Source organism: Acinonyx jubatus, chromosome A3, assembly GCF_027475565.1.
Source record: "Acinonyx jubatus isolate Ajub_Pintada_27869175 chromosome A3, VMU_Ajub_asm_v1.0, whole genome shotgun sequence".
NCBI classification, from domain to species: domain Eukaryota; kingdom Metazoa; phylum Chordata; class Mammalia; order Carnivora; family Felidae; genus Acinonyx; species Acinonyx jubatus.
Window position 1 is genome coordinate 23232057 of NC_069388.1, and position 16819 is coordinate 23248875.

At 45.9% G+C, this 16819-nt stretch overlaps 1 protein-coding gene across 8 annotated transcripts in view; it reads right to left on the reverse strand.

The window, feature by feature from the left end:
* Window positions 1–16572, reverse strand: part of CEP250 (centrosomal protein 250) — a 51303-nt gene extending 34731 nt beyond the window's left edge. For 2 of the 8 annotated variants that reach the window (XM_053200031.1, XM_053200038.1), the window contains exons 1-9: window positions 16211–16355; window positions 7787–8076; window positions 7067–7123; window positions 6026–6108; window positions 5629–5794; window positions 4731–4837; window positions 4241–4492; window positions 2515–2611; window positions 483–590 (exon numbers count right to left, since the gene is read on the reverse strand). In XM_053200031.1, the coding sequence (XP_053056006.1) occupies window positions 483–590; window positions 2515–2611; window positions 4241–4492; window positions 4731–4837; window positions 5629–5794; window positions 6026–6108; window positions 7067–7123; window positions 7787–7972 (1056 nt within the window). In that variant the 5' untranslated portion in view covers window positions 7973–8076; window positions 16211–16355. Of the gene's footprint in view, window positions 1–482; window positions 591–2514; window positions 2612–2834; window positions 2935–4240; window positions 4493–4730; window positions 4838–5628; window positions 5800–6025; window positions 6109–7066; window positions 7124–7786; window positions 8077–16210; window positions 16356–16449 lie in introns of those variants that run through there. The other 6 variants (XM_053200033.1, XM_053200034.1, XM_053200032.1 and 3 more) reach the window with 6 other exon arrangements.
* Window positions 16573–16819: the final 247 nt, after the last annotated feature.

Sequence of the window (16819 nt, forward strand, 5' to 3'; positions counted from 1 at the left end):
CGACCAAGGCCTAGAGTCCACACAGAAGACGTGATACTACAGGCTGGGCCAACCTGATGTTTTCCTTCTCAGCTCCTCTCCCAGGGGGGTGGGAGGAGGGTATCTAAGAGCAAAAAGGATTGATTTCTCCAACTCCTCACCTTTGGTCACCCAAACCTAGGACTAGCAACAAGAGCACTTTCTGAGGTAATAATAAATGAAGAAATGAAGAAAGGGGATACCGACGTAACAAAGACCAGAATCTAGCCACCGGCCTGAGAACTGCAGCCGGCACTAAGAGGGCCTGTTCCAGCAGGCAGTGCTAACACATGAATGCTTAGCTACCCCTTAGGGTGCCGGTCTTCAAATACATTCAGAGAACTTGTTACCCAAAGTCCCTAAGCCCAAGTACCTCAGAGAGTGAATATCTAAGCATGACTAAGAGGACATGGAGGCTGGGGAGGAGTGAGCCATAGCCCAGTTACCACAAACAGAAGGCTTACCAGTACCTGGGTTATATCCCTGATCACCTGCTGTAAAGACAGCTTCTCCTCTTGGGCATTCCTACTAAGTGATGCCTCGTGGTCCATTAATTCTGCATGATTTTTCTCCTGAACAGGGAAAAGATAGAGCTGTGAGCCAACCTCTCAGAAGCATCTATCATTCCACCCTCCAAATCAACCAGAATCTCATTCTGTCTCTTCTGTCAACCCCACTTTTTCTCTGACCACACGTGAGTGCTACTAATGTCCCAGGACTCTGAAGACAGTGTGATGTGGTGATTAAGAGTTCAGATTGAGTGAGTCAGAGGTCCAAATTAGACGGCCTGGATTAGAGTTCTTGCTCTATCACCTTCCTAAGATTGGTAACCTTAGGCAACTGCTTCTATGAGCTTCATTCTCTTTAACATAGGAATAATTAACAGCAACCACTTCACACATTTTTGTTGAGGCTTGAATGAAAAAGATGCATATAAATTACTCAACATAGTGCCTGGCACAAAAGAAATGCTCAGTGAATATCAGCTATCATTGGAGGGAGAATGGCAGCTGCCTCTGTACAGCAAACAGATGCTTGAGGTCTAAGGCTAGACAAGAGAAACCCCTAAGCCTCAGAGCTAGCAGTAAACTTGAAGACTCAAGATTTCCTCAGTTCCTTCTGATCATATTGTTAGCGAAGACCTCAAGACACAGACCTGCATTTGTGTTTTCTTTGGCCTACACAAAAGTTGAACCATCGTTTATACATTGAGAGATTTTATGAATTGAGAAATTCTGACTTTCTGGCTTTTCTCAAAAAGTTAACAGATGCTAGGGGCGCCTGGGTGGCTCAGTTGGTTAAGCATCCGACTCTTGATCTCAGCTCAGGTCTTAATCTCAGGGTCATGAGTTTGGGCAATGAATTGGGCTCCATGCTGGCTGTGAAGCCTACTTAAAAAAAAAAAAAGAAAGAAAGAAATACAAATACAAATAAAAAATAAAAAGTTAACAGATGGGCCAGACCAGCCCCCATTCCTACATGGCAATAATTTCCTGAAGTTGAACAGTGGGTGTCTTCTCCAGATGAGACATGTATTCTTTAGGGTCTGGAGTCCCTACTATGCCTCGTCATTTTCTCAATATTGAAACCAAGTGTCCCCTGTAGTACTCAAAACTAACTACGATAGCGCTAGAAAACCCAAATCCTTACAAGGGAACCCACTTCACTCTTTGGCATTATCTGGGTACTATGCACATTTGAATTTGAAAATTCCTGATCAAAAGGAACCAAAAAGGCATAAACAACTCTGAATCCCTGTAGATGCCAGCTCAGATAATACCAGGGGTTTGCATGAGGATAGGCATACAGGACCTGCCTAATAAAAGAGATCAAAATTCTTAGAAACGAAAGGAAATGTGGAATCAAGCCAGAGGTTCTCACGTCCAACTTTAGAGAGTCCCTTTGATAATATCTCTGGCAAACGTGAAGCCAGAGACACAAACCTCACTCTTCCACAGGGCAGACTGTTCACCTACTGAGCAGCTCTAGCTGTTAGACAAACTCTACCACCCTGTGACTTCTAGTCATCAACATTGCTTGTGCCCGCCTGGAAAACATCAAACAAGTCAACTCTTTTCCCCAATGTCAGTCCTTCAGATTTGTGATGGCAGCCATCATATCTTCCTCAAGCCCTTTTTGCTCCAAGCAAACCATTGCCATATTCCTCAGTTGTTTCCCATGTGACTAGGTTTTGAATCAATCACACATCCCCATCCTTTGCCAGGTGCCTCTTAATGTATGTCCCACTCTCTCCGATGAGGACACACCACATGCATACATCGTTGTAGTTTCCCCAGGAATATATAGGTATGGTAGACAGTATTTACTGGTGAATGCAAAAATGAATGAATGAATGAATATTCAGATTCAGCCAAAATTTATTTTTTAGCATTTTGTCAAGGAACATTTAACTGGTATCTTGCATTATCTATCCATAAAGGACAAGGAACCTATAGGCCCACTCCCAACTCCTTTCCCGAACAAAGGATCATGTACCAGGATCTCCATTGCCTCTCTCAGAGCCTTTAACATCTTCTCATAATCTTCATTTTGCTTCTGAGCCTGGGTCAGTAGAACAGAGAGCTCGGTCACCCTGAAGAGAAGAGCACAGCATGTCATTTGGGCAGTGCACTGAGGTGACAGAGCTACTATGCAGCACGCCCCAGCCCCAACCCAGACATTCCCACTACAGCCTCCCCAGAGTCACTTGGGTGCCCCTGGCCCCTGAACTCCCTGAAGACCATATGATACTACAGTCTTGAACTGGGGGGTTGGGGGGGTAGTCAAAAGCCACTCAGACACATGCAGGGATTTACCACATCTCAAGGCTGGAACACGTGTTTGGGGGCCCGAGAGCTGAAGGAAAGCCCTGGCCCGGGCCCTTCCAGGCCCCGCTTGATCTTGAAGTCAAGCACCCTGAAGCCAATAAGAACATCAGAATTGCCACAATGGACAGTCCCAAGGTCCCTCCAGCCCAAGGGTCTGACTCTGATAACGAAAGAGGAGGGGCCATTCAGGAAGATTATGGTCAACCTCTGTGATATTAACCTTAAGGTTCAGGGAAATCATCATACATCTTTATCACTTTATGCTATATCCTGGAGTTCAGTATCTGGTATTATATGGGTAGCTAAATAAACATTTCTTTTTTTCTTTTTTAAGATTTTATTTTTTTAAGTAAACTCTACACCCAACATGGGGCTGAAACTCACGACCCCAAGATCAAGAGTCGTATGCTCTATTAGCTGAGCCGGCCAGGCGCCCCTAAACAAATATTTCTTGAATGAATGCTATCCGGGAGTTAAATTTCTTTTCTTTCTTTCTTTCTTTTTTTTTTTTTTTAGTCTTAATAATTATATTCTGTATCATCTCTAAGAGCCTCTATTCACCGTATGGCCATTAATTTAATGATTGTATCTTTAAACAAACATCCATTGAATGTTAGTGTATGGCAGATGAAGTGCAAAGCTCTAGAGACATAAACATACTAAGACGTGGTCTCTGTCCTCGGCGCCTCCCAGCGCTTCACAACCCAGAACAAAACAGACTGCTATTTACATACACCACCAATAGGTGGTGACACAACCCTAGCCATGGGGTATACACCCAACTCTGCACTGAAATTCAAATGGGGCTCTTTGCTTATGTCTCTGCCCTTCTTACATTATTTTTAAAAAGCCTATTTTATCAAAATCCAAAAAACAGAAGAACCTAACAACAAAAAAAAGGTTAATAATCAGTGAGAAACAGTGAGATCAATATTATAACCAGCAGGTCAAAAGACCACACCAAGGCATAGTAATTCAACAGGCTACTGAGGTCAGGGAAAGCTTCACAGAAGAGGTGACATTTGCCTTAAAGGATGAGGCGGAGGGAGAAGGGAAAGAGGCCTTCCAGACTAAGGTCAGCATGTACAAAGGCAGGGGGGTGTGGAAGAGCTTGGCTGTTCTGGGAATGGTGAGTAGGTTAGTGTTGACTGAAGACAGTCGTAGCTAGCTCTATAAATCAACATGAGAGACACTGAGCTGCAGGATGGTGTGAGGGCAGAGGACAGTGACATGGCCTCAACTGGGGCACCGGGTTCCAAACTAAACTCCCTCCGCAATTTCCTTCTTGTGGGAGGAATGCTCTTCACACCTTCCACCCCCCACCACCCATCTCTATCTCTCTAAAGGAGTCAACACCCTCAACAACCCCTTCCGAGGACCCTAGCCCATCTCACCGATCCTGCAGCCCAGCCTTCTCCAGATCCCCTTGACTCTTCAGCTGTATTAACTCCTGGCTCCTTTCATGGACTTCCTTCTCCAGCTTCTGGGTCTTGGTTAGTAGAAGCAGCAGCTGAGTTGGCTCACTCCCATCCAGTCTCCCAGATCCATCAGGTTCTCCAGACCGGGCACCCACAGTCAAGCGAAGACAACAGGTCAACAGGGACCCTGAAAGCCTCACATGCTCAGCCTTGAGCTCTGTCAGATCTCTGAGTACAAGCAAGGAAAGAGCAGACTCCAGTAGGGACCGAGGACGGGAGCATGGAGATCAGGCCCAGGGAAGCCTGAGGAGCAGGTTCTGGGGAAAGTCGTCTGAATCCAACAATATCATCCCTCCCCACCCACTCTTCTACCCCCCCTTCCCCTGTCCCCCACTTCTACAGCAGCCCACTCTCATTAAGTCTAGACTCAGTAGGGGCAAACCTCCCCTCTTATCCCCACACTAACCTGTCAGTGGCTGACTTCATTTCCAGGAAGTGGCGTCGGAAGGTCACCACCTCCCGCCACAGACCAAGAAGGCGACCGTGCTCCCCTTTCAGGTAGCCCTTGAAGAACTGCATATTCAGAAATCCAGGTCATATCAAAGGGCAGAAGTCTGTCTTTTGCCAGCGCAGGAGTCTAGGACTCCTCCTGGCTCCCCGGGGTAGGGAAAGACGGACTCATGGGAGACAGCTTACGACTGGGTACCTATATTCAGGTCACGCTTAAGAGTTTAATAAAGTTATCAGTGGTATTCAGGAGGTCAAAGGGCCTGAGATGGTATATGACCTTCCTTTGAGCTGATCATAAAAAGATAAACAGTAGTTCCTCAACAAACGGGAACCATTGCCATTATTACCACCGACTTAGAATAAAGATTCAAGGGCATACCACATGCAAATCGCCTAACAAAATACCTGTCATGCAGCAAAGGCTTAGGAGACATTAGTTTCATTAGCTGGGATCTGAAAATTCCTCAAGGTCTGTATCCGTTCTTTCTTCTCCATTCAGGTTTACTAGCTACCTTTTAAGCATCTAAATATACACGCCTCCGGAAGAGGGGGAGTCAGCGAGATTTCAGCTCTGTCTAAAACCAAAGCTGGCCACTTATGCAGGGACAGAGCTGCCCTGAGTGTCATTTCACTTGCCAGCAAAACCTCGACTAGGTAGATAAGGACAGTAGTCAGCCGAGAGCCGCAGCAGGGCAAGGCGGCCGGCCCGAGTAGGGAGGAGGCTCAGGGACTTTAGCAACAGTTCAGCTTCCATCCAGGTTCCTAAGTTAACCTTTCCCAGCACTGACCGGGATGGTGGTGCCCCAAGCATAAGCCCCCCCAGCCTCGTGGTTACAGCCCCTTATTCCTCCTACCTCCTGCTCCATCTGCCACTGGCTCTCCTTCCTCATTAGCTCATCCCGGGCTCGGCTCCAGTCCACTGTCAGTTTTTCCACATCTTCCCGAAGTGCTTTATTCACCATGTCAGCTTTTTCCATGTGCAGTCGAAGCTGGGTGTTCACCTCTGCTAGACTCTCACACCTGCACTGGGGAGGGGCGGGAACAAGTGCAAAATAAAGGCTTGATCCAACCCTCGGACCTCTTGGAGTAAGATGACAAACACTGGAATTTTCCATTGCCCAGAACTGGAGGGCTAAGACTGAGGTGCATGGTTTTATCCACGTTAGCCCTCAGGGCAGAGGTTTCCTCTCAGCCTTCAGAGCCCACTGGCTACCAGCATCACCCCCAGCCAGAGAACATGGGGTTCATCACCTCTGTTGCTCCTCTTCCAATCGGACCAGCAGCTGTTCCAGGCTTGGCTCCTCCACACTTTCCCACCTCGGAGAGATTGGTCCCTTAGCCAGACAGAAACAAGTCTTATTTACCTCCAAAGAGAAGACCACTCAGATCAATTCCCTGATGCCCCCTTCTGCACAATCTTTTTATTCCTTCTTTTTATTCTTTTGATTCCTTCTCTCCTCTGTTAGCAATATGTCTCTTTTCTCGATCGCTACATCCTGAAGGTAAATCCATTGCATCCCCTTTTCTAAAAGTGAACCAGTGACCTCTCCTCAAAGGTGGCATTTGGTAATGAAAAGAGTTTTCAACCAAAGAAGCATAAGATATATCTTTCACTAATGGCCTTCACTTCTACTACACTACATTTTGGACCTCAGCAAGTTATTCAACTTCTCTGAGCCACAAAGTCTTCACTACAAAATGAAGGAGTTACCATTCCTCTCAGAAAGCTGCCTTGCAGGTTAAGTGACATCATTAACATGACAATGCCGAATGGTGCCTGGCCTACATAGAATGATGCTCAGTAAGTTTTGGTTCTTTCCCTCCTCTGAGAGAACTTTCCTGAGAGTAATGTGAGAAGGTGAGGAGAGAGAGCTGGAACAAAGGCAAATGGGTCTTTCAAAGCCAGGTCAACCCAGCCAACAGCACAAATAAATCCCTCTGCCACAAACATGTTTTTTAGGCCTGCAAAGGCCCACTGCTAAGACAGATAAACACTGACACCTTCTGGAGGAAAAATGCATTTCTTCCTTCTGATTCCACATACTTTCCAATCTGATTAAGTCTCCCGAAGCTGCATTTTGTCCTTAGAGAGCCAGGGGTTGGCGTCTGACAGGCCCGGAATAGCTAGTCCAATGAAAGTATCTGTGTGATAAAGCTCTCAGGGGCTGAACACAGAAAGAGACTTCCACCAAACACTGCCTTATCACACCCCAACCTCCCTTAGCCAGCAAACAAGGCCTTCCTTACAAGCATACTGAGGGCTCAGGGGGAACCCAAAACAGCCTCACTCACCCCAGAGGCTTCCAGCCGCTTCTCCAGCTCTTGGCACCAGGTCCGGTACTGTAACACCTGAGGCAAACAGAGCAGGATGTGGGCAATGGTACAAACAGCCCAAAACAAAGGCCCTGGAGGATCTTGGGCAAACCTGCTGTGAACAGGGTCCGAGTGATAACAGTGAGGTAAGGCCATAACATCTTGTTGCTTCTATCTGGTCCGTTAATAATACTTTCTCTATGCCTCTCATATTGGAGAGGTAAGATTATGGACTTTGGAACCAGAAAACACAGGCTCAGGTCCTAGCTCTATCCTAGGAGAGCAAACATAGACAACTAATTTAGCCCTTGTGACCACCATCTTTAAAAGGGACAGGATAGGGGTGCCTGGGTGGCTCAGTTGGTTAAGCGTTCGACTTCAGCTCAGGTCATGATCTTGCAGTCTGTGAGTTCAAGCCCCGAGTCGGGTTCTGTGCTGACAGCTCAGAGCCTGGAGCCTGCTTCAGATTCTGTGTCTCCTTCTCTCTCTGCCCCTCCCCTGCTCACATTCTGTCTCTGTCTCTCTCAAAAATAAATAAGCATTAAAAAAAAATGTTTTTTTAAAGGGACAGGATGTATCTCTTGTGAAGTCGTGAGCATCATGGGAGAGGCTGTCCTGTCTCCTGTAACCCTTGTTCTACCTCAGCACCCAGTGCTCAGAGGTGTTCTCTCCGCCTCCCTGGAAGGGCAGCTGCCTCACCTTGGCCTGCAGCTTCCTCACGAGGGCTGCTTGCCTCTGCTGGGCCTCCTGGGAGCTTTTCAGCTTCCGCCAGGAGATGGCTTGGTTCTCTGCCATCTGCTGCTGTAGTGCCAGTACTTGCTTCTCCAGCACCAGCTGCAGTGACTGGGGCTTCATATTGTTCGACCCAGGGCCTCCTGTCTCCATGGGGGCACCAGACAGGTAAGCCCTCAGGCCCCTATTCAGCCAGAGGCTGTTCACTCCCAGTAAGGTCTCTGATCATTGTTGTGCCACTTGGACCTCCTCTTGAGCTGGGGACCAAAACACACAGAGTTGAAAGGAATGTCTAGGTGATTCAAATTTACTCATCAAATGCTCACTTATCCGGCAAAGCTGGATAAGTGGGTTCCTTTACTATAGGACCCATCAGCGCCTTTAAAATACTAACATGGACCCTAATCTCTAGGATTAGGAGCAGGGAGGCTATGATAAGCATCATTTGCCAAATTTATTGGACCATGAGACAAGCTCACAGGACCAGTGTTTCCTGGCATGTCTTCTGGAACTCTGCACTAGACCAAGAGTTCCTGGTTTACCATTGTGCCCCTAGTGCTTGGCACAGTGCTTAATAAACATTTGTTGAATGAATCACTGAAGGTGTTTCTAGTCTAGTAGGGGAGAAAGACACAATCATGACACAACGTAGTGTGTGTAATAATAACAGAGACATTATAGGATAGTATGGGAAAACAGTGGAAGGGCATTTAACCCATTCTGGGGGTCTGTGAGCTATGGGACTCAACATCATCATAGTTAATACATGTTAAGTATGTCTGCAGGTCAGTCACACTGTTAAGTGCTTTACACATACTATGTCATTTTTGTCACCATGAGAATCTCGAAACCTTTCTATTACACTTCAGGGTAGATCATGTTATAACTCTTTGTACATGGATGATAAAATTGAGGCTTCCAAGGTTAAGCTTCAGTTAAAAAATTAGAAAGCTTAAACAATTTGTCCAAGTTCATACAGTTGGCATTTGGTTGATTAGGGATTTGAATACAAGCAGCCTGACTCTCTGACAAAGAAATGGAGTAGCAGGCATTTCAGACAGGGGATCCATTAAGAGAGGGAGGGAAAATCAGCTTCAGTAGGATAGCAAACCCTCCTCACCCACCAGGAGCTGGGCCAAACAGGGCAATGGGCCACCTGTGGGGGAGGAGGGGAGACTGGCTGAGAGGGAGGGGGACCAGCCTAACCAGTGACCTTGAGAGATATTCAGGAGAGAGAGAGAGGCACAGTGGTCAGGAAGAGTTTGGGATTAAGCTCTGCCTCTAATGGGCTCAGTGACCTTGGACATACTACTTTCCTTCCAGTCTCCTCATCCAAAAATTAGGGCTCCCAGCTATGTGACCTCTGAGTTTCTGAGGCCTCTAAAGCACATGATAACGTGGGAGGAGGCGGGTGGGTTAGAGTTCTCATTTTATTAACCCTGAGACATGAGACACCCACCAGAAGGGTTAAGGAATATTTGATTTTCCAATTACCTATCAAGAAAACGGAATATTAGAGCTGCCCTCTTGGTCTAGCCAGCAGACCATCAGTGTAAACATCTGAAGAAAGTAGTATATACAGCAAATGGAAATCTAACATTTGCATATACAGTGGGAATTTCAGGGGCCCCAAATCCCTTTCATGCACCAAACTGTTGATCTACATCCTGGCTCAAATGCCACCTCTTATCATGTCAGGCCAGATGTACACAGGAAGAGTTAATCACTTTTATAGCTATATATACATAAATATATGTATATATGTACTTGCACATATATGACACTGTTATACAGAAGACATTTGTATCTAACTATATATAATACAGAGAGAGAGTCTAATGTCTATATTACATTTTATCATTATTATCTATCTTCTCTACTAATCTGTGAATTCCTTAAAAGCAGAAGCTGTCTAATTCATTTTGGTCATTAGTAGGTTGAAGAAATGCATGTGGGCCTCACTCCAGGCAGATCTAAACCCTTAGCAGAGGTTACAAATGTGGCCTGCTGGTTCTTTTCAACCATATGTGGCCTATATCATGCTTTTAAGAGTTAAAATTAGGTATCAACATTGACCATTGGGAGAACACATATAAAAAATCTTATTTCTAGGGGTGCCTGGGTGGCTCAGTCGGTTGAGTGTCTGACTTTTAATTTTGGCTCAGGTCATGATCCCAAGGTTGTGGGATCAAGACCTGCATCAGGCTCCTCACTGGACATGGAACCTGCTTAGGATTTTCTTTCTCTCTCTCTCTCTCTCTCTCTCTCCCCTTTGCCTGTTGCCTCCCCTGCTCTCTCTCAAATAAAAAATAATAATAATTTAAGTTATTTTTAAAAATTCTTACCTCTGGCTCCTTTGGAAAATCAGAATATCTAGTGACCCAGGACTCACATTCCTATAAGGCAACAACCAGCTGCAGTGAAGAGTGTCTGGGGCACCTGAGCGGCTCAGTTGGTTAAAAATCCGACTTCAGCTCAGGTCATGATCTCACAGTTCAAGAGTTCGAGCCCTGCATCGGGCTCTGTGCTGACAGCTCAGAGCCTGGAGCCTGCTTTGGATCCTGTGTCTCCCTCTTTCTCTGCCCTCCCCCACTCACGCTCTTGTCTCTCAAAAATAAATAAATAAATAAATAAATAAATAAATAAATAAATAAATAAATAAGTAAGTAAGTAAGTAAGTAAGTAAGTATCTACTCCCTTAGACAAGGCATATGCTTTCCAGCTCACCAGTCTCCACCCCGCTCCCCAGCCTATCCTCTTCCTCACACTGATAGCAGATTCTAGTTGCCATTTATCCTTGCACTTGTGCTGTTGTTTTTCTTTCTTTCTTTTTTTTTTTAAATGTTTATTTATTTTGAGAGAGAGAGGCAGAGAGAGAGGAAGAGAGAGAATCTCTCCCTGTCAGCACAGGGACTTGATCTCACGAACCGTGAGATCATGACCTGAGCCAAAACCAAAAGTAGGACGCTTAACTGACTGAGCCACCCAGATGCCCCCGTGCTGTTGTTTTTTTTATAACAGAGTTACAGCGGAAAACTCAGTTTCCTAATTCACAACACCTCCTGGGCAACAGAAGATAGCAGAGTTTGCAAAGCCTGTAGTAGACAGTAAGGAAAGTGCACAAAGCAGGAAGAATAGAGTGGCACCAATACCCCAGGCTGCCTCTCCTAACCTAGAACCCGGGTGAATACAGTCTTCCCTCACACTCCAAACATCCTCTCTTTCTGCCTTTCCTTTATACCAGGGCTGTGTCAACCAGCTCACCGTGGCTCTGTGAAATGCTGGCTCAGTCTCTCTGTGCTAGTTGGAGGCAAAAACCTGCCAGGAAACCACTCTTGGGACCAACAGTGCCAGCAAGAGTAGCTCTGAATTGCTCCATGGGACCTGATGAGCCTTTTCTCCCCTAATAGTGTGAGGGCTGGGCTGGGCTTTTGCATGAAGTAGGAGTCTCAGAGGCCCCAAGGGCTCCCCTCCCTCCTGGGAACCCCTACCCCCCAATGTTTGGTGCCCATTTTTTAACCTATAAAAATGGTAATGTCGTATAGTTCAACCTACTATCTCTATAAGCAGCTCTGCTACACTCCCCAGAATTCTCCTACTAAACCATCTCTTAGGATAAGGCTAAGGCGAAGGCTGCTGTTAACACGTACACATTATTTGGGAAGGTGATAGTGATACTTCAGTAAAGCAGTGGAACTAGGGGCATCTGGGCAGCTCAGTCAGTTGAGCATCTGACTTGATTTCAGCTCAGGTCATGATCCCAGGATCCTGAGATCGAGCCCCATGTCAAGCTCTGTGCTGAGTGTGGAGCCTGCTTGGGATTCTCCATGTCTCTCCCCTTGCCCCTCTCCCCTACTCGCTCTCTCTCTGTAAAAAATAATTTTAAAAAGGAGCGGGATTATATCAGAATTATATGATTATTTTACTTTAGCAGATAATTAAAAATCTTTAGAGCTATTTAAAAATTTAGTCCAACCCTCCTCTCATTTTACAGATAAGGAAACTGAGGCCTCCAGAAAGGCAGTAACTTCATTTTGTTCGTTTTATTTATATGCCCCATTTATCTCAAAAAATAATTTGGAATTGTAGCAAATAGACCACACGAATGTAAGACATTACTAACAGGGGAAATGGAATGCAAAGTATATGGGAACTCTCTGTATTGTGCAATTTTTCTATAAATCTAAAATTGTTCTAAAAAAGTTTATTTTAAAAATGATTTGAAGTGTTTTATGATTAAAACCAAAAAAAAAAAAAATCCCCATAAAACTGAAATTCATTAAAACTAGAATAAAAAGAGGGAGGGAACAGAGGAAAGATCTGTCAGAGAAGAAACTAGCAGTGTCAAAAGAAAGGTGGGTTTCAGTGTCCCCCAGAAAAGGAAAAGGTCAGTAGTTGGCAAATGGTGACAGACTGAATTACATTCACATAAGATAATGGATGTCAGTGTGCTTTGGAAATTGTAAAGCACTGAATAGACAGTCATTTCTGCAGGAAAAGGAAAAAGACCCACTTCTTTCATGCATTAATGTATCTCATAAATGCTCATGAATTTCAGCTCAGTTCCTAGCAGTCTGCCCCAGTGATACAGACATGAGCAAGGCTGACTTCCTCCTCTTACTAGGAACCAGAATGGAAGGACAGTGACCTCTGAACCTAAGGTGGAGAGTGACAGAAGAGTGATCTACATTATGTATTTAGTTCCCGTCATTCGAAATACTCCAAAAGCAGTATTTAAATAAAGTTTCAAAAATCTTTTTATTTTAATGTTTATTTTTTTTGAGAGAGAAAGAGAGAGAGCAAGCAGGGGAGGGGCAGAGAGAGAGGGGGACAGAGGATCCAAAGCAGGCTCTGTGCCAACAGCAGACAGCTCCATGTGGGGCTCGAACCCATGAACGGGGTTCGAACCCATGGACTGCAAGATCATGACCTGGGCCAAAGGAGGATGCTTAACCTACTGAGCCAACCAGGTGCCCCTAAATAAAGTTTCAAACAGAAGCATTACCACCTAGACTTGGAAGTGTACATACTGCAAGGACTATGATGGGGACTGGTCTTATTAAATAGAATTTGTCACTTAAAGCAAAAAAGGAAAACCGCTTAAGAGCACAAACAGTCTACTTCCTGAGTGAATAAACTATATACATTTGTCTGCAGAAATGATCTGTTTCTTATTCCATACAAAAAAATTTAGCATGTGTCCCCTTACATAAATCTCCTATGTGGGGCCCCTTTCTGTTCTCCTCACCTCTCTGGCCTCTCCTTTTTTCTCCTTTGCCGGCTTCTCATCTCCCCAACATCTGAAGGTTGGAGGTCCCAGGGCTCAGGCTTCAGGCCTCATCTCCGTTTACATTCATTTCCTAGGCACCCTCATCCAGTTTCATAACGTAAAATAGCACCTAGACACGCATGACTCGCCATGTTACGTCTCCAGCCCACACTTCCCTCTGGGATTTCACACTCTCAGACTAAGTCCAAACACTTATAACCTCTCCACATGGGTGTCTAAAAGGCACCTCAAAGCTAACTTGTCCAAAAGTGAACTTCTGCTCCTCCAATCTCTCCCATATCAGTTCATCGCAATGCCATCATTCTGAATGCTCAAACCAAAAGCCTAAAGTCATACTTATTCCATTCTCCCACACCCTGCAACCAATCTATCGGCAAACCCTGTTGGCTCTACTAGATCCTATCACATTTCAACCCCTAACCACCACGATCCCGGGCGAAGCCCGAGTGGGGTGGAATAAGGTATGCCCACCAATTCTTTGACTCACCTTCTTTCAAGAGGTGGAGCCTAATTCTCTCCCCTTGAGTATGAAATGCAATAAAGTTAATGAAGCTGAATAAAGTAGAAATGGCTGCCAAGACAAGGTCATAAAAGGCACTACAACCTCTCTTTCACTCTCTCCCCTATGTCCTGAGGACACTCAGGCAGCCCTGTGAGAAGGCCCAGCAGCAGTAAGGAACCATCCTGGGAGCAGTGCAGCCATCAGCCTGACTGCAGTCTCCTGGGAGATCGGAAACCAAAAACACCCTGCTAAATTGCTCCTAGATTTCTAATCCACAACTGAATGAGATAACAATTGCTATTTCAAGCTGCTAAATTTGGGAGTGATTCCTTGCCCAGAGATAGAGAGTTAAGACATCTGGATTACTGCAAAAGCTTCCTAGACGGTAGCAATGCTTCCACCCTTGCTTCTAGAATTTGTTTGTTTTCAACAGAGTAATCTGAGTGATCCTTTCAAAACAGTGACAGATTATGCAACTCAGAACCCTCCAATGGCTACTCAGAGTAAAAACCAAAATCATCATCATGGCCTCCAGGCTCCTAATTATTTGATTCCAGCCTCTAATCGTTTTAATTCCATTTCCTACTCCTCTCCAGCCACACAGCCCTCCTTGCTTCTCTTATTGGAACACACCAAGCCACCCATCCACCCCTGGCCTCTTCCTCCAGGTATCTTCTTGATTCGCTTGCTCACCCTTACCACCTTCAGGCCTCTGTTCAAGTGTCACTGTCTCAGTTAAAATTGTTCCTTAACCCTATATAAAATGCCACCACTCCTCCACACACATTGGTATTTCTATTTACCTTATCATGTGTTATCTGTCCTTATCTGATTATTACGTGTAATATACTTATCAGAATATAAATTTCCCAAGTGCAAGAATAGTTTTATTGACTATTATATACCCAGCTCCTAAAACAGTGCTTGGTATACAGCAGGTACTCATTAACTATTTGGCTGAATGAATGAAAGAATATGAGAGCATTAGGTAACACGACCCCTATTACCAATGGTCTTACAAAACGCTGACAGCTCTATAACCTTCTAAAAGGTAAAAAACAGATCATATAGCACTTTACTCTCTCAAAACAATTATTTGCAATCTTCACAAAAAAACCTTTGAGATAAGGGGCACCTGGGTGGCTCAGTCAGTTAAGTGTTCGACTCTTGGTTTCAAGTCGTGATCCTGAAGTTCGTGAGTTGGAGCCCCACATTGGGCTCTGCGCTGACAGCGCAGACAGACCTGTTTGGGATTCTCTCTCTCCTCTCTGCCCCTCCCCCATTCACGTGCTCTGTCTCACACTCTCTCAAAATAAATAAACTTAAAAAAAAAACCCTTTGAGATAAGATATTGTCTTCATTTTGCAGACGAGAAAACTAGGCTCAAAAAATGGAAGGGCTATAACTGATCGGTAGCAGACAAGCATGAAACCCCAATCTGCTTCCAAACTCTTGGCCCTCTCCATTACATTAAGCTGCCTCCCAAATAATGAAATAGTAAATCACAGTTCTGTGAGGGGCACCTCCTAAAGGGTGTGAAATGATGAGTCCTAGGTCTGCAGCTCTCTGACGGAAAAGGGGCAAAGAAAGGTAGAGTGTGAAGGAACAGAGGGCTGGCAGTAGGTTCCACCCCTGGTTTTGTCATGAACTCACTCTGTACATTTGGGAATATCAATTCTCCTTTCCAAGACTTCTCAGTCAAATGTGCATCATAATGATGGCCTCCACAACTCATGGGGTTAATGTAAAGACCAATTCAACAGACATTTATCAAACCCAAAGGCAATATAGTGAAATCACATGCTCTAGGGACAGACAGCCTAGAATTCATTTCCCAGCCCCACTCACTTATTAGCTGTGAAACTACGCAAAATGATCTACGAATGCCTCAGTTTCTACATGCATAAAATGTGAAGATACAGAATCCACTTCATGAAATTGCTGAGGATTAAATGGGCCTTCACATGTAATGCATTTAGTAGCACTTATGACTATTTAGCAAAATATTAGTATTACTATCATCAAGCACTAGAAACCTGGATAATAGAGATGAAAAAGGCAAGGCATAAACGCCCAAGTGCACGTGTGAAAAGAGGGGCAGGAAAACTAACTCCGTGCAACGAGTGCAAAAACCAAGCAGTGAGATTAACATTGCCTGCAGAAAGCGGTTGGGAATGGTTTCCAAGGAAGTGATACTTGAGTTGGGTCGCGAAGAACCAAAGTTCCGGAGTAGGGCGGGAGTGGTACTGGGCTTTGGGACAAATCACGTGCAAATCCCCAAGGGCAGAGGGAGCAGCAAAATTCTGGGAACTGGGAACAAGACGCGCAGCAGAGCGCAGCGGGCTCGTCAGTTATTGGACACGAGGATCGGGAAGATCCTTTTCTGCACGGATTGGAGCCCAGAGTGGTGGCCGCAGCCGGATGCGGAGGCAAGGGGCCCGAATCCCTGGGACCGGTCCCAGCCCCCCTCTGGGCCTCGGGTTCCTCCCGAAACGGAGGCCGCTGCTCCAACGGGATTCCCTAAGGCGCCCGAGGCTGGCTGGTCTCTGGGCCTCAGACCGTTAACCCAGGAACCTCCCGCCTGCCCATGAGGCCCCACCTCACCACGCTCGGCTCCCGCGATTTCCAGCGTGATCCTCAGCGCCGGAGCGGGAGATGCAGCCACTAGGGCCCGGCGGGGGGCGGGGGCCCGGCACCGGGCCCAGGCCCAGACCCCGCCTCCCAGACTCCCGCCCTGGCAGAGCCCTCCCCCCACCTCCCACGCCCCGTAGCGTGTTCCTGAGCGGATTGCGCCACCTCGGCGCCTGCCGCCATGTTGAGTACTGGCACCCGACTTACTGGAGTGGCCCAGGTGGAAAGGCGGGATTACATTAAGAGATGTAAGAGTCCCTGGGCAGAAATGAGGACAGCCAGGGTTGCTAGATTCGAGCAAGGGAAGTCTTGGTAACAGAAAAATCTTGCCCTCAAAAATCCCCCTTTTGGCTTCGGGGTTACACATTGCGCATGTGTTTGGGGCTTAGTTCTACGTGCGTCTGCTCACTGCTCCACCCACAAATCCGAATGCAATTAACGAGGAAAGAGGGAACCAGCCTCTGGATCTGGATAAAACCTGCAGGGTGAAGAGTTGTGGGGTTTCTCGTATTCAGACCTCGTAGTTCCAAGCCGACTCAGGCAACACAACTTAGTGTCGTTTGAACACGCAGCACTG